At 43.1% G+C, this 18,007-nt stretch overlaps 1 protein-coding gene across 6 annotated transcripts in view; it reads left to right on the forward strand.

Moving 5' to 3' along the window:
- The window catches only part of RAB30 (RAB30, member RAS oncogene family), a 73,617-nt gene extending 55,887 nt beyond the window's left edge, over positions 1-17,730 (forward strand). For 4 of the 6 annotated variants that reach the window (XM_034666247.1, XM_002925390.4, XM_019806112.2 and 1 more), the window contains 4 exons: positions 3,114-3,214; positions 6,234-6,317; positions 12,194-12,377; positions 16,349-17,730. In XM_034666247.1, the coding sequence (XP_034522138.1) occupies positions 3,122-3,214; positions 6,234-6,317; positions 12,194-12,377; positions 16,349-16,599 (612 nt within the window). In that variant the 5' untranslated portion in view covers positions 3,114-3,121 and the 3' untranslated portion in view covers positions 16,600-17,730. Of the gene's footprint in view, positions 1-2,666; positions 2,872-3,113; positions 3,215-6,233; positions 6,318-12,193; positions 12,378-16,348 lie in introns of all 6 variants that reach the window. The other 2 variants (XM_034666246.1, XM_019806113.2) reach the window with 2 other exon arrangements.
- The last annotated feature ends 277 nt before the right edge of the window (positions 17,731-18,007 follow it).

Below are 18,007 nucleotides of genomic sequence, written 5' to 3' on the forward strand. Positions count from 1 at the left end.
CACTACAGTGTGGTGGAGTTTTGGATGTGAAGCCAGAGGAGAAGCGGAAAAGGAAATCACAATTTATTGAGTGCTTGCCCTCTATCATTCAATTCATCAGACCTTCTTTAAGCTCCGGCCACAAGCCAGGCATTGGGAAAGGCACTACAGGTAGTGTGTCAGGACGTCCATAGGGGCTGGACCTAGGCTACGTGCATTTGAATTTCAGCTCCACCGGTTAAGTAGGACCTTAATGACATCTTATTTAACTTCTGTGCCTCAGTATCCCTATATATCAAGTTAGGATGCTAGTAGTGTCCACCTGTTAGGAGTGTTATGAGGATTGAATGAGTTAATAATATAGAATGAGATGATGATGATGATGATGGTAGTGGCAAGGATGACAGTGACTATGATAGGGAGGGGTTAGGATGGGGACTCAACCAAATAGACATATCATTGCTTCCATGCTGTTCACAGTCATGCACATGTGTGTGTGTGTGTGTGTGCGTGTGTGCCTGTGTGGTGTGGGGTGAAGGTGCTGAGGGGTGGACTTGGAGCATAAGACAGATATAAAGAAATAAGTACAATAAAGCATATGATGGGGAATGATATGGGGTGCCTGGGTGGCTCAGTTGCTAAGAGTCTGCCTTCAGCTCGGGTCATGATCCCAGGGTCCTGAGATTGAGTCCCGCACTGGGTTCCCTGCTCAGCGAGAAGCCTGCTGCTCACTCTCCCACTCCCCCTGCTTGTGTTCCCTCTCGCGGTGTCTTTCTCTCTGTCAAATAAATAAAATCTTAAAAAAAAAAAAAAGATGGGGAAGGGTGTCATGAGAGCTTACAGCAGGGCGTCGGCCTCCTCCCAGGTCAAAGAAGTATACTGCAGAGTAGTGTTTAAGTGAGATTGAAAGGAGAACTCAAAGTTAGCTGGGCTGGGGGTGGTGAGGGGAGGTTGTGTCCTGTGTTCTAAACAGAAGGAACAGTATTTGTGAAAGTCCAAAGGGGAAAGCAGCCCTCTGGCATTTAAGGAACTGAAGAAATCCAGTGAGCCTGAAGCATGGAGTGTGAGCAGAGTGGTGAGAGGTAGGGGCTGGCGGTGGAGGCAGAAGCCAGACCATGGAAAACTGCTGTCATATTGAGAATTTGGCTGACTAAGAACCAGGTACTGTCCTTGGGGGACAGTAATCCCTTCAAGCATCACAACTCTGTGATAAAGGTGTTATTAGCCCCATTTTGTTGATGGGGAAGTTGAGGCTCCAAAAATTTTCGCATTCCCAGAGTCATAGACTCCAAAGATAGTAGAATCAGGATTTGAATCTAGGTTTCTCCAACTCCAAGGCTAGAGTTCTTTTGGCACCATATGCCTTCTGAACTTGAACTCTGGCTATTTGCTTTATGACTTCAGGCTCCCCTCAGTTTACTCACCTGTAAACTGGGTAGCATAGTAATAAATACCAGCCTCAGAGACTTGTAAAAACAAATGGAAATATCCCTGGCATGCCAAGTATAGTGCCTGGCATATTAGTGAACTCAACACTGCTTATGGCCCCAGACTCTTGACAGAGAACTCTTTTTCCTTCATAGTCCCACTGAACTGAGAGAGAACCCCATGAGCTGCCACATGTGTGTTGGTTTGGTTGTCAGTCATCTTTCCAAGATGAGTTAAAACCCACACAGAAGTCATCTGTGCACACAGGGATCTGCTCCCCTAGCTACCTGACTGGTCTCCGTGCACTGGGCCCTCTCTCGACTCTGCGACCTTGCAGTCACTTGAGCTTCAGCTCTGCTGGTAGGAGTGACCCTGGGGGCTTCTCCCAGCTCTCCCAAGCACCCTTTCCCTCATGGGCTTGCTGGTTGTCCTTTTCCTCTTCCTCCAGAGTCTGCAGGCTTGTCCTGCCTGCGCCTTATGAAATGAGCTCCACTGCTGGTTTGAATTGTATTTAACTTTGTGGTGGTTGTTTAACTTTTCTCACATTAGTCTCCAGGGCAGAGACTGGCTCATCTCTATATTTCCTACCACGATTACAGTACTATAGTAGGTATGCAGGAGATAATAATGGTTTTCACCAGGATAGAGCTTTGTGGGTACCAAGGCTCTTTTGTACACTTTTAAAAAAATCTTTACAACTGTCCTCTGAGGTAGATAGAGCATGTAGTATTCTTTTCAGCACAGTTGGAGAAACTAAGGCCTGCACTTAAGCACTAGGTCTATTAATTAGCTTTTAATTCTACAGAGTACAAGTGTACTAAATATAACTGTCCCACGTGTGGGCTAGGAAAATAGAGCCGAAAGATATAATCCCTTGCCTCAAGGATGAGGCAGACCTTTGAAATTTCAGGACAGAGAAGTGATGAAAGTGTTTAACTTTATTTGGGGAACAGCAGTGAAAAAGTTAGAGAGAAAAAGATGCTTGCATTGGGCTTTACAGGATTGATTTGGTGGCACAGAAGGGTGGGAGGGAGGGCATCCCGGGCAGAGGACGTGACACATGCCACGGCCCGTAGGAATGAGTGGACAGGCACTTGGGAGGTGCTAGAGCGTCAGGCTGGCTGGTGGAAGGTACACAGCCGCGGGGTGGTGGTAGCGGGATGGCTATAACTCCCACCGTTAAGACCCCGAGATGCCCAGGACTTGCAGGGGACTGAAAGGTTTCTTCCCAGTTCCTTCCCCTTCATTCAGTCTCCCAGTCCTTTGACATTCTTCCCATAGGCATACACTGTACGAGAATAAACTGCCTTGAAGCTTTGGATGGGGTCTCCTTCGTTCCTGCCCGCTGGCACCCCCAGCTTGTCCGCACAAAGGCTTGTAATCTCCTTTCCATGCTGAAAGAAAACAGCTCTTACCACAGGGGTGACCTGTGACCTGACGACTTGGAAGGATAAAGGTTACCAGGTGAAAGGACATTTGTGTCATATACTCTGTGTGGCATGAGGTGACTGGGAAGGAGTAAAGTTTGTCTGTGACCAAACACCTGTGTTCCTCTCTCGGTGGCAAGGTCACCAGAGGGAAGCATTATATGGCTCTTCACATGAGTCAGATCTGTTGTTCCTGAGGAGACAAGGCTGGCGCAGCTTGAGCTCTGTGGGCAAGTCTGACCAGGCCCCATCTCACTCCTGCCTGTGTTTGCCTTGCAGCTGTGTAAATGAGTATGGAAGATTATGATTTCCTGTTTAAAATTGTTTTAATTGGCAATGCTGGTGTGGGGAAGACGTGCCTAGTCCGACGATTCACTCAGGTAAGAGAACTTGGAAGTCCAGGGTTGGGTTTCTCAGTCTAACCTGTTGGTTAGGTGAGCGTAAGAGAATGGATGACTGGTCCCAGCGCGGGCCTCTTGGCTGCTGGTTCTTAATGTGCCCTTTGAAAGTGCACAGGCTTTATAGCCTAGGCTGGAGTTTTTCCAGCCATCTCAAGGGAGTCTGGCTCTGGGGGTCACCACCAAGCTTCCCCCATTTTGTGTGCTTTCTTTATGAAAGGAACAAATTGTTTTGCTTTCAGTGTATACTATCAAAAACAGATTATTAGATTAAAATATATTATCAATCAGTAACCTAAAGGTGTTAACAAATGAATCTGGACTTCAGACTAAACCTAAATACTATTTTTGTTACAAACTCAAGTACAAATTGAACCAGTCAAACTCCCTGCCTATGCCCTCTCACATCCTCCTAGGCAACCGAGTAAGTCATTCTGGTTTAGAACCAAATATGCTGATGTTTTTAAGCCTATTAAATGGGAATGAAATGAGAACAGTGAAGGACTAGATGAACAAAATTAAATGTTCTCTCTGGATTGAGTCCTTATCATATGATCTAAGTACAAATTCTCTTTGGGGCTGCCCTTTGAAGAATTACTGCCAGAGATTATATGCCTGTTTTTATACAGAAATGAGTGAGAAATCATTCTGAAGTTGGCCTTCTTTTGTGTTTTCCCTGGAAAAATATGAATGGCATCCTTTTCAGGATTATCATGCATGCATCTTGCATTTTCTTATGGTGCTAGTTGGGAGCCCTGAGACTAGCTCTGCTAAGGCATAGGACTGCCGGGTGCTGTGGAAAGAGCGCCAGCTGGAGTGTGGAGACTCGGGTCCTGGTCCCAGCTCTGCCCTGGCTCATCCTGTGAGCCTAGATAAGTTCCGTCCTGTCTGGCCTCCCTCCCTCCCTATCACACAGGAGGGGCCTGGGGACCTCCAAGGCTCCTTCCAGCACGGACAGTCTGTGGTTCTGTGCAAAACTGGATGGGATCACACAGACAGCTTTAGGGTAGAGAGTCATCTTGGGAAATGCCAGGGTTTTTCCCAGGGTAAAAGAACCCAGAAGAGAACTTGTGCTTTTTTACTAAGCCGGGGCCTGGCAAAATCAAAAGTAAGAAGCTACCAGCCGTCTGCACTCAGTTAGCCACCGTGGCGTGATACCGGAAACTCCAGCTGGTTTTACTTCCACCCAACAGTAGTCTTTTCTGCTTTTGGCAGGAAGACAAGCCTGCAGAGATGTGGAGGAGTGTCTCTTTATCAGAAGTTCCCTTGACCTTGTCTTATTATCTAAGGAAAGATTCCTTAGAGAGTATTCAGTCTACTCCTCTCATTATACAGATGCGAAATTGAGGTCTACAGGGATGATGTGACTTCTTAGCATTGTACATCCTTTTAGTGGCGAAGCTAGGATTAGACCCCATGTCTCCTGGTTCTTAGCCTGATCACTTTTACTTTTAGTGTCCTAACCTCTGAGACCATAAGAATCTGGCTTTTCTTTTTAAAAGCATAAACTTTGTCATGAAAGGTAAAAATGGGTCCATTTTTGAACACGAATTTTTACCAATAAGCACACCACCCCTTTCTTTTCTACTTTTTACCCCTCCCAGCCCCTTAACTCCCCCCCAAAGTAACACTCCCTAGACAGTATTATGTTTGGTTTTGTTATTTAGCAGGCAGTTCAAATGAATTGGATTCAGCTGTTTTTGGGGGAGACATTGGGAAGGTTTTGTTTGATTTTTTGGCATTTATTAGACTGCAAAACAGCTGGAGCGATAAACTCGAAGCTTGGCAGCCTTGTGTTTGAGCCAAACCAAAATAGAGGAAAATTGATTCAATATTTGTAAGTACAGTTATGAATGTTTATATTTACATCTTTTGCAGACATGCAATGGAATATTTTCTGTGGGTTTGAAGCTCAGTCTTTTAAGTTCAAACTTTAATTAAAGAACTCTCTTGTTAGGGAATAGACTTAATTAAAGATGCCCCAATCTTAGCTGCCAGAGCTAATGAAGTCCATTTTACTTTAATTTCTGACAATTCTGGAGTATAAGTGAAGAGGGAATAGAAACTAGGTGAAGAACTCTTCCTTATTAGAATTCCTTCCCACCTCCAAGTCCCCCCAAACCTGCAGGAAATGCTATAGACCAGTACATGTAGTTTTGCTAAAATCCTATCTTTCTAGTTCAGCTTTCAGTTTAAGGTACAGCTTTGTTTTTTGTTTTGTTTTGTTTTGAAATGCTCATGGAATTTGAGGCCCAGAGAGCCCGGGGACTGATTTGCCTGAGGCCACACAGAGATCCTCCAGTCTCCTGGTTTAGTGCTGTTCCTACTTTATTTTTTCACTGAATGATTTTGTTTCCATGATCTTCCCAGTGTCCAGGGCCCTGATTTCATGTAATTACATATGTGTGGTACATTGCACTGAGGGAAATAGTTCTCACCCTCAGAGCAGAGGGAAATTCAAAAGCTTCAGTGTCTCGTTCGTGTGTCCTGTAGCGTGTTCTTGTTTGTTTGTCCATGTCAGCAGTCCACTCCCATGGTTGTCTACACCCTAGGCTGATAACCAGTTTTAATCTTCCTGGATTTTACCTCTCTGGGAGCACCTATCTGTTTTGCTCGTCTTCTAACAATCCTGATCTCATCCCTATGGCTTCATGCTCCTCAATCTTATCCTGGTGCCTGAGTTCTGTTTCAGTCATTGAAACCCAGTCCCCCGCCCCTTCCTAGTTCTCTCCCTTCCCCCTCTCTGTCTTCCTCCCCCTTTCACATCCCCCTTTCACTCTCTTTCTTCTTTTAGCATTCCTTTCTCCTACTTTCTCCCTCCTTCCTTTACCCCTCAAAGCATACATACAAAATTAAATTCAACAAGGCTCCCAAGACATGAACCAGAGTTCTTAACTCAGCCAAAGGAAGGGGCTGGCGATGCATGGTGAGGGGGAAGAGGGGAGAGAATTTCATTTAATTGAAAGAGTTGCTTAATTGTTTTCCTTTATGTCCTCTTTAGGGTCTTTTCCCCCCAGGACAAGGAGCCACAATTGGAGTTGATTTTATGATTAAAACAGTGGAGATTAATGGTGAAAAAGTCAAGGTAAGATGCTCAATGTTCAATAAGGCTTTCATTGTGCTGAGAGGAAGTAGCGTTTTCATAACACTTATTAAATCTCCTAATTGAAACCCACATTGCAAATAATATATTCAGCCAGGGCGACTTACTTTGAACAGAGTTCTATTCCCTTTATAATGTTGCATTTATAGATAGGAAGACAGAGAGAAGGTCTAAGGCAAGTTGGTCCTATCTCCTGTCATGTCAGAGGTGTAGTAAAAACAAGGCAGAAATTTCTTTTTGGGAACAATTGAGTTGGGCCAATAAGCAGTGCTACCTCTTAAGAACAGTAGCCCCATGAAAGACCCTACCGATTCCCACATTTATTATGGGTCATTTGGTCATATGAATCATTTATTGGAATTATTGTGTCTCCCTCCATATCCCCTATTTGTAACAAGGGAGAGATTCTAAATGAGGGGTCCAGGAAGGATCCATGATTTCCCTCTTCCTGTCTGTGTCCTCGGACAGTTTGGTACCTGTAAGAAGCATGGTATGTCTGGTAAGGGGAGAAGGGAGATAGTGTTTATTGAGCACCTAATATGTCAGTCTCACTGCTAGGTGCTTTTAGATGACCTGTCGTATTTAATGTAGCCCTCACTGTAACCCCTGTGAGGTAAATGGTAAGTTACCTTCCTTTTAGAGGTTTCAGAGAGATTGAGCCACATGTCTGTCCATGGCTACACAGTTAGGAAGGGAGGGAGGCAGGATCTGAACCAGTTTTTGTGAGCTACTGCATCCACTTCCTCCCTGGGGTCTGCCCTGCCTGGAGAGAAGAGGGGGTGAAGGCACAGTAGGCCTGTCACTTTGAAGCAAGGACAGGAGGAAGGTGATGGGAAGAAATATGGAACAGGATGGAATGACGTGGACGGAGGGGAGAGAGGCTGATCTTTGGCTCTGTGCTCTACCTGCCTCTCGGAGTTAGTGAAATTCCACTGTCAGATCTTTCAGAGCTGAGTCCCATGGGAAGGAGCAGTGACCCTGGCATCCGCAGCACAATGAAAACTGGGGTATCGGATTTCCAGCTGGACCCAGCCTGAGCACCCCACATTTAAACCCATGTCTTTTGCATCCTTCTCCTGTGGTACCTGCACCCCTGCCTTCAAATGCCTTGGGAAGGGCAGAGAGGCTCCAGTGTGCTCTTGCAACATTTCAGAGATACACAGAGAAGTGTGTAGGGCAAGGATCCTGAGTGTGGGATAGAAGCACTCCCAGCATCTCTTTCAGTCCTGACTCCTTCAGGTGGTTCCTTCTGCAGAGACATCCACACTGAATACAATAGTGAATGGAGAGCTAGGGGCACTGGAGAACAAAGCAGGGTATGAAATCCATGTCAATGCCAACCAGAAAGCTCAGAAAAAACAGTGCTGAGGTGGGGAGAAGGAGCTAGGGAGTGAGAGGAGGAAGGAGCCAGGAGTGTGCATCCGGGAAGTAGTGGCAGGAAGAGCCACTTGTAAACATCCTTCCAGCAGGGTGGAGGTGACCGCCGCCCACCAGGAGTTGAGTAAAGATAACTAGTGTTGCAGGCATTTTACTTCCAGAAATTTGGATTTCCTAGTCATGTACACATATATGTGTGAGCTCATTCCTATGACCACAAATGTTAGTGAGTCCTCTGTGCCAGGCCCTGGGAATGAAAGGCATTAGTAAGAAGTGGTCCCTGCTATTAAAGAATGGGCTTATTTTTCTTTTCTGAATCTCCAAGTTCAGGGATTACATTTATTCCATTTTCTGCAAACCATAAGCTCATTGTTAAGCGCTTATTACATTCTGTTAAAATTCATCTTTTCATAACCGCCAACGCTACCGCGAGACCACATGCCCCTCAGGAACAAGATTTGTGTCTTCCTCCTCTCCCTATTCACAGCACAGAGCCTGTCCTCTCACCTCTTTAGGCCTCCGGACCTTCATCTTTAAAAAGTAAGAGTTGATTAATCTCCTAAATTAATGAGTCCTAATTAATTTGCTTGAGTATCTTTCTAGCCGTGTATGTGGAACCAAGATCTAGAATGACCCCCTTCGACCCCATTAATCCAAGGGTCTCATTAACACGTGGACACGTGAGGAGCAACGTCTTTAGTGTTTCCATGGAAGAGGGCAGAGCTGCCCAAGCTTACTAGGGACACAGAAGTTGTCTTACTGTTGTCCTTGTTCTTTCATGTTTACTGAATCCCTTTTCTCGGTGATGCTTAAGTGTCTTTTTGCAAGTAGTTTGTGGGCTTTCTCAGAGTCCCCTAGAGTCAGTGGGAGAGAGAAGCTACTGGTGGTTTGTGCAGGATCGCCTGCCTGGTGAATGCCAAGGCAGCGCCACACCCCAGGCCTCTCTCCTGACTTCTCATTGCCCCGCCTCAGCCTCCCCTCTTCAGTCTCGTTCCTTCTAGGATGGCTTCCAGGATTGAAGGCAGGGAATCAAACGTATTAGAAACATTCTTAGTGCTAAGTCAGTAAAGGCCAAGTTGAGGCCCTTCTCTTAACGCGGTCTGCATTTTGAAATGACCTCGAGTAGCAAATGTGATTAAAACAGATGTAGAATTTTTTCCTATCCATTTTTTTTAAGTCTATCATGAATAAATGAGAAATAAGTAAAACTTTAAGTTCAGGCTACAACATTGTAACCTTCGGAGATTACTTATAAACAGAAGATTTGCTGGCTGTCTTTGTGATCCGGTATATGTTGCGTTCATTAGAATGTCTTGAACATATGCACATGTATTTACTCATTTGACCATCTGTCCATCCATTCACCCCTGTATCCACTCTGTGATATAGTAGATGAGGTGTGCCAAGCACTGTGTTAGGTAAAGAATTTTTGCCCTCTAGGAACTCATTGTCACCTAGCTCAAACATTTTATCTGTGAAACCTCTTTAATATCCTCCTAATCATTTAAGCAGAACTAATCAGCCCTTTCTTTGTGATTCCTTCATCCTTTTTACATTCAGCTAGCCATTATTCACACGTGTCCACCATGTGCCGTGTATTCTGCTAGGAAGGCACTGGACTCTAAGGCTCAATAAGAAGCAGCCCTTGCCCTCAAAGTTCTCAGTCTCGTGCAGAGGCACTCCAGTGCACCTGTGACTGCAATGCATGGTTGCAGCAGCCAGACAAGAGAGATGCAAAGAGTGTAGGCGAACAGTGTAGCCCCTTGCTGGAGATGAGTATGGTTAGAAAGCCCAGGGCCGCAGTATCGAGAACATATTGACCAGCATGAGATTAAAACCTAGGAGACACTCTCTTCTGCTGGCACCTCTTTAATACAAGAACATCTCCTTTTTTATTATGGTCGGTTTGCTATGTTTGTCCTCCCTGTAGACTGTGAGCTCTTTGAGATCAGAAATTATATTGTATTCATCTTGGTATCCTCCCTGTGCCTAGCACAGCACTCTGCATATATTAGTAACATATAAATGCTGAAAAGGAGCGAATGAGTTGCAGAGAAAATAGTGAAACCAACTTGAATGATAAAGGCAGTGGAGTATGGATGTTCTTAAGACTCAACTACAAGGCTAGAAACAGGCAGCCCCCTATGAGAAAGCAGCCTACCTCTTGGCAAGGCCATACAATCACCCTTCTAGAAAATATTTCAGTGGTTTTAACTCTCAGAGCTGTTCTCAAGATGTGCCAATCATGAGAACATAGTGATTTCTAGTGATTGACAGTATTAAATTCAATGACAAGTGTTTTTCAAGGCTCATTGTGGTATGAAAACAATAGTCTGTTGTTCTAAGACACATCCTGGCAGAGGAGAACCATGTCCCTAGGTTTGGAGCAGAGCAGAGAAATAGCTTTTGTCCCAGCAAAAGCTGTAACATCTGTATGGTCGCCTTGAGCACACACAGACTTTCATGTACATCATAAAGAGCAGCTGCGACTCAAGATCAAAGGAGAGCCTTGTGCCACTGTTCGGGGACAGGGGCCACCGGCCCCTCATTAGTCTTCTCAGCTAAACTGGTAGGAACAGAGGGTGACACCAACTAACTCATCCTCCTTGGATGCAGATGTATATTAAAATCAGTCTCCGGGGGCTAAGGCAGCATGGTGGTGGGATGCGTCCTTAACTGGGAACAGAAGGCCTGGAGACTGAGTCCCAGCCTTGTGCGTAGCCAGTTAGGAGATGTAGGGGAGGCATAAACTCGCCTACCTCCCTGGGTTGTTGTAAAGATTAAATGAGACCCGCAATAAATATGTGAACATTTACTATGTGCCAGGCAGCCACTTTATTTGGTGCGGGGGATTCTGTGAATAAAATGGACCGCTTCCCCTTCGTGAAGCTTTCAGTCTAGTGAAAAAGACAGTTATCAAACATATTATGACAAATAAATGATTTCGAGTGTGTCAGGTGCCATGAGGGAGAATTACAGGGTGGGTTGCAGAAGAGAATATGTGGGCATGGGGAACCTGGCCTAATCGGAACGTTCCAGAAGGTTTTCCTTGAGGAAATGATGTTCTCTTAATGGGGGCGAATGCACTTTGTGACATGAAGTTTTTGCAGTTTGGAAGGGACATTCTTACTCTTGTTGGTGCTATTGCTCAAGGCCTTCTGGATTGTCCTGCACTCATGAGTCTCTGGACAATGCTCTCTTTGCAGTCTTCTGCTCTGTGCAGGGAAATCTGGGGAGAAGTGTTTTCATCTTCTTCTTTATTATTAGAACCATCAGTTATTAGGTCTTGGAGCTGGTAGACAACTTCAAAAAATGTGAACTTTCAGTAGGCTTGCATATTACTAACGTCTTTTTATAAAGAAACCACTGAAACCCAGAGATCAAGTGACTTGTCCATGGTCTCAGAGCTTAAAAGTGGTGGAGGGATATTATTTTATCTGCCATGGCATTGTTCCTGTTTTCATTAACAGGGACATATCTTAATAGATGCATTTGAGTTTTGAACTGGAAAAGGTGGTTGAGGTGGGATGGACTCATGCTCCAGTTGCTAACCGAAGTGCCAGCAATCACAGAATGACAGCTTGCTCTCTATCCCGACGTTTGTAATATGTCATTGTGGTTATGAGCATGAACTCTGGGACCACAATGCCTGGTTAAATTGGCTCTGGGGACACACTGGCTGTGAGACACTGAGCAACTCAATTAATCTCTCTGTGCCTCAGTTTCCTCATGTGAGAAATGGGTATAGTAATAGTACCTACTTCACTGAGTATATTACATGTATATTACAAGCTTAGAGCTTGACATGTAATAAATACTCAGTAAATTTTTAAAAAAGATTTTATTTATTTATTTGAGAGAGAGAGTGGAGAGAGAGAGAGAGCACGAGCCGGGGAGGAGGGGAGACGGAGAGGGAGAAACAGGCTCCAGGCTGAGCCGGGAGCCCAACATGGGGCTCGATCCCAGGACCCCAAGATCATGATCTGAGCCAAAGACGGACGCTTAACCAACAGAGCCACCCAGGCACCGCACAATAAGTTGTTTTTTTTTTTAAATAAAAGAAATTCTTAGGTAATAAAAAAAAAAAAAGCAAGCCCCTCTCCTTAACCAGATATACCTACCACATTAAAAAAAAAAAAAAAAAGTGTTAGGGCGCCTAGGTGGCGCAGTTGTTAAGCGACTGCCTTGGGCTCAGGACATGATCCCGGCATTCTGGGATTGAGCCCCACATCGGGCTCCTCTGCTGGGAGCCTGCTTCTTCCTCTCCCACTCCCCCTGCTTGTGTTCCCTTTCTCGCTGGCTGTCTCTCTCTGTCAAATAAATAAATAAAATCTTTAAAAAAAAAAAAGTGTTTTTTTTTTTGTTTTTTAGGGCAGAAAATTACCGTGAAATTGAGTGAGGTGTTTCCATTTCTCAACTAAAGCAAGGCAATACTTTCTTTTCTGCTTCTCCAACCTGATCTTTCTCTTACGCCTTTACAGCTTCAGATCTGGGACACAGCAGGTCAAGAGAGATTTCGGTCCATTACCCAGAGTTACTACCGAAGCGCCAATGCCTTGATCCTCACCTATGACATAACCTGTGAGGAATCCTTCCGTTGCCTTCCTGAGTGGCTGCGGGAGATAGAACAATATGCCAGCAACAAGGTCATCACTGTGCTAGTGGGTAAGTAAGGACTAATGAGGAGGGAAATTGATTTGCGGCCATCAGAGAATTTATAATCACATAATGCCTGTGCCTTGGTACCTTCCAATAATATAGTCCACAGCTATATAATTCATGCAATCAACATTCAATTCTTCTGAAATTGAAGAGAAAATGAAATAGGTCATCTCCCAAGGCGATGGTTTAGAAAAGTAAAGTGGAAAATATTGCTGATTGATTTTTCTGTCAATGAAGGCTCTAGGGAAGAAGGTGGACTGCCATGAAAGTTATGTGGGCTGCTAAACTTATCCAAAAAATCTAGTTACAAAATCATGGAAACTGCCGGTCTAGAAGTAAAGCATATCTCTTAAGTGGGTAAAGAATTTAGTCTTAAAGCAATTGCTTATGGCCAAAAAAAAATGGACTTTTTTTCTCTTCTTACATTCATGCTGACTTGAGAAATTCTCACTTCAGAAAGAATCCACTAAGGGAAATTCTTCAGTTTGTTTCATCTTGCGGGAGGATAGAGCTCCTGTTTAGTAAGGGGAAAAGCAGAAAACAACCCGTGATTTTCTGTGGTGACAGGCCCATTAACAATGGAATTGCAGTGACGTGGAATGGGTTGTTAAAAACTCCTCTTGTGGTGATGAAAAATGTTAATAATATATGGCTTTTAAAATGTTTTCTTCCTAAAAAGGAACATTGCTATATATTCTAGCAAGACTTGAATTTTGGAAATCCAGGTAGAGAATCTCAGAAACATTGTTAAGTCACAAATTATGGTTAACAGTAAGCTAAGTAAACACTTAGAGTAAGCATTATAGCTAGCACCCATGTGCCAGGAATCATATTAGGAAATTTATGTGTAATGATTCCTAATTTACATATGAGGAAACCATGGCTCAGAGAGGTGAAGTTCTTTGCCCAGGGTTGCAAGCATGTAAGATCAACTCCAAACCTTGTATTTGTCCAATTGTAATGTGCTGCTTTGTAACAAATTGTTGGACTTTTCTTTTGGGCTGCTGGGCTTAGTATCTGCCTTTCTATGAGCTAGTACTCTTGCCCGCTCCTGAAAACCCTCTGGCATACTGGAGAATGTTTGTCATGAAGCACTTGAAAGCACCCATCTTAGGACTTGGGCTTTCTCACTCTTCCACAGAAAGCCTTTGAGAACTTGAGTCAAAGCATTATTCCTTGGGATTCTGTCTAAGGAAGTTAAATGGAGATTTGATGGGAGATAATTAGTCCCTTCAGTATGAAAGAGGCACTGGCTTTAAAAAAAAATCTTTTTACTATAGAGAATTTCAAACACAAGCTAAAGTAAAAAAAATGGTATCATGAACCCCCATGTACACATCTCTCAGCTTCGATGATTATCAACTCATGGTCAATCTTATTTTATCTGTTCCCCTCTATGTTGTCTCCACTTGCCTTCAGATTATTTTGAAGCAAATCCCAGAGGTTGTATTAATTTCTCTCTCAATAGTTCAATGTATAACTTCAAAAGAGGATTTTTAAAGAAAGAAAAGCTAACCACAAATCCATTTTCACACCTAAAAAAATTAAATTCTTTAATAGCACCCAAAATTTAGACAATGTTCAGAGTTCCTTGATTGACTCAGACATTTTAAAAAAATTTGTTCAAGTCAGAGATACAAATAAGGCTCATATGTTCTCATTGACTTTTGTGTCTTTTAATTCTCCTTTTGCCTTTAGGTTATCCCTCCATTTTTTCTCCCTTGGAATTTATTTGTTAAAGCATACGTTTACCCTTCTGTGTTTTCAAGTCTGAATTTTGTTATTTCACACCGTAGAATACGTTGACATGTTGCTCCATCACCTGCATATTTGTAGGTAAATTTAGAGGCCTGCTCAGATTCCATTTTTTTGTTTTTCTTTTTAGCAAATATACTTCCTAGGTGATATTCTGAGGTACAGTTCTAATAGAACAGCCAAGGAAAATGCTTGATTCCCTTTTTTTAAAAATTTCCCACTTTGTAAAATAATGAGTTGTTTCCCCCGTATCTTCCAAAAGTAACTACTAAAATTTGTTTATATTTTGAATATTATTATAGATTTAAATATATTCAGTATATTCTAGGCCCTTGCAAATATTATTATTGATGGTCCAATTGTTCCAACTCTGAGAGTGGAGCTGCTTCAAATGGTCTCCTGAGGCCTTTAGATGTGACCTTTTGGCAATGACCATCGCTTGCTTTCTGGTGTAAGTGTTCCAGGCACAACTTGTGCATTTCCTGCCCCAGACCAGGAATTGGCCATTCCTTCAAGTAGCACTGCTTATTATAATGCAAAGTTATGTTTAGAGGCCACAACCAAGGTGATAGGAATCTTCCCTATTAGTGGGTGGTCATTGCTTTTAGGCATTTTAGTGGACAGAACTAGTGCGTGTGTGTGTGTGTGTGTGGTGAATTCTGTAGTGCCCACATGGGGTTTGTCTATTAGGCTCCACCAAACACTGACTCACCAGACTACGATAGGCCACACTTGGCATGACTCTCACTTAGATGGATACAGGACAGGAAATACGGCTTCATAGCAGGTCAGCATCAGACACTCCTCTTCAGTGGAAGTAATCCTTGATAGCCATCCACATAGTGGCCCAGGACCTTCCAGGACAGTTGAGGTATAAGGAGGAAGGCTCCTGTCAGACACGTAATGGACCTGCCCTGGCCTAGAAGCCTTAACAGAGGCCAGTCTCTCTTATAACAACTCCATGGACCTAACTTTCAAGGTCTCTTCAGGTGAAGAGTCCCTACACTCAGGGAAGCCCAAAGTTGTGGCTTTCCACTAGAAATTTAGAATTCATACATAGAATTCCCAGGCCAGATGGAATTTATCAGTCAGGGGTCACTTTTACCATAAGCTGTGCTGCCGGGTAACATAGTTGATGTGTCACTTTTGTAAGGTTTCCAGGAGAACAGAGGTAGAAAAAATTTTAAAGATGAACTCCACCATGAATTATTCACACGGATACTTCCATTTAGAATTCAGAACTGTAAAATTTTTACTTAACCTCATTAATCGTTCTCTATTTCCTTTTTCCCATGCCCAAAATCTCAGACGCAATGACACTAGCACAATTACTCATTTGCCTTTTCCCCTAAAACCCACAGAAGCAGCCTTGGAATAACAATATTCACAATACCACTGACAGGATGATGACTGTAATGGTTCAAGACATTTTCCTTCAGTTCTTCTTGTACTTAGAGTATATATCACTGAGGATGCGTGGTTAAAACAGGAGATCTTCAACTCACTTGGAATAGATCCCTCTCTGTGTAGTTATGCCATTTCATGATAAACAGGTTCATTTGTTTCATTTTGCTTTCCATTGGTAGGGATCGTTTTTTAAATTTAATTTTGTATTATATAGTTAATAATTGTATAATTATGTGAAACATAGTTCTAAGATTCTGAAGTCAAATCTATTAGGACAAGGTATATTTAGAGAGGTCGAGTTTCTGTCCCTCCCTGTCTCCTCAACCTTGTTCCTTTCATGGGTAACCATTATTTTTAAAATTAAAATGTTGGCTTATTCTCGCATTAAAAAAATAAAGTTTGTGAGTGTGCATGTATGTATTTTTTTATCCCTTTTTCTTAGACAGTTGTATGTTCTATACCTTTTATCTACTTTGCTTTATTTGCTTAACATCTTTGCGTCTCATTCCATGGCGGTATGTGGAGACATTCCTCATTGCTTTTTACAGAGGCACATAGCTGCATCGTGCAGATGTACCATCCTTCATTCAAGCCAGTGCCCAACTGAGGGGCATTTGGGTTGTGCCCCATTCTTTGCCATTACAAATGGCACTGGTATTTTAAAATAGACATTCCAGTAATCACAGCCACATTTGCTTTGCTTTCCTTGCCCATTTGTCTGATTTCACTTCAGATATGAAATTGAATTTTGATGCTTCCGAGCCTGTAAAAAGTCCAGTGATGTTTCCTTCTTTGATTTATCCCTGTTCTAGGCAACAAGATTGATCTGGCTGAAAGGAGAGAGGTCTCCCAGCAGAGAGCTGAAGAATTCTCAGAAGCTCAGGACATGTATTACCTGGAGACCTCAGCCAAGGAGTCAGATAACGTGGAGAAACTATTCCTTGACTTAGCATGTCGCCTCATCAGTGAAGCCAGGCAGAACACACTTGTGAACAATGTATCCTCGCCCTTACCCGGAGAAGGGAAAAGCATCAGCTATTTGACTTGTTGTAATTTCAACTAAAGGCTGAGGCAAGGAGAAGCAAAAGGAATCAGCAGCTGCCCCGATGGGCCCCAAATTGCTGGGGGAGATCTGGGGATGACTGTGGCTCCCGCTCTCAGACCTTCTGACTCCTGTGGGATCCAGAGCTTACAAAGCATGGCAGGCCAAAGGCTTTGTCCACAGGCCAGCATTAGCAGAACATATAATGGTTGCACCCTTTTGCAGTCAGGAGTTGGAGCAAGGAGAAAATTGCACTAGGCGCTCCGTGATCTGCAGAGCATGTGGCTTTTGTTCTTTTTCTAAAAAAAGCAAGTAAAAGCGCATTCCTGAACACAGTCCAGGGGGAAATGTGCTGTAGGGAGATCCCTCCTGCACGTCAGTGGGTGCATGTGGGGGCTGTGCTTTAGGGCTTCCGGGGGCCCTGGTTTTCTCGTCTACCAGATAGCCAAAACTGGGAAGGCTAAGTCCTGCCTCTATGGTGCGTGTTGATGACTCCATGGAGACTTTGAAAAGTGTTATTCCTCTGGTCCACAGGCACTTTCAAGAACTTCGGGATGTAAAAATGATATGAAACCTTTTCCCATGACCAACAGTAACAATCATTGGTTTAATAATATATATATATAAGCTCCATGACTCCTTTTGGTGCTAATGAATCGCTCTTTCATAGACCAAACATTTTAGTACATTGATGTCCTTAAATGTATTACATTGAAATAAAAAAAAAAAATAAGGGAAGTCCATGAATCAGCACTCTTTCTCAAAGTCTCATGACTACCTTTTCTAGGGTGGATTTGTTGGAAAATGAAATACTTTTCCTTTCATGTTCTTTCCCCTCTATCTTTACCATTTTCTTCTATTCTCTCATCTTTCCAGCCCTTTAAGTAAATGGAAACCTTAGAAAAATGAAAAAAAAATGGCTGCTGATATTCTAATGTTAAAGACTAGCTCTAAGACATCATGAGTAGTATGAGAAAACAGACCTGATCTGACCAAAATACTGTGGATTAATGGACTGCAATGCAGAGTTCCAAGCAGAGCACAGTCCTTGATAGCAGGTGACATCTTTTACTTCCTGGTACTATCCATCTTGGACAGACCAAGGCTTAGAATTTTGTACATGTTTTTAGTATGATAAGTTGATGATAGCAACAGTTGAAAAATCTCATGAACCATTTTTGTATCTTCAGTAACCTTAGAAAAATTCCATTTGTGGAAGCAGGTGGAGAGGTCATTTGTCACTTCCTTCCTGTGCTAATGTTACTCTCAGACTCACGACCATACACGCTTTCCTATTTCTTTTTCTTTTCCTTTCTCTACTGGTCTCCCCATTCTTTCCTCTTTTCCTCCCTCCCTTTATATGCATGTGTTACTGCAAATCTCCAGTTCAAATGGAGGTGTACATGCCTTTACTTAGCCAATTTTAAAA

This window comes from Ailuropoda melanoleuca, chromosome 8 (assembly GCF_002007445.2).
Source record: "Ailuropoda melanoleuca isolate Jingjing chromosome 8, ASM200744v2, whole genome shotgun sequence".
Classification (NCBI taxonomy): Eukaryota; Metazoa; Chordata; class Mammalia; order Carnivora; family Ursidae; genus Ailuropoda; species Ailuropoda melanoleuca.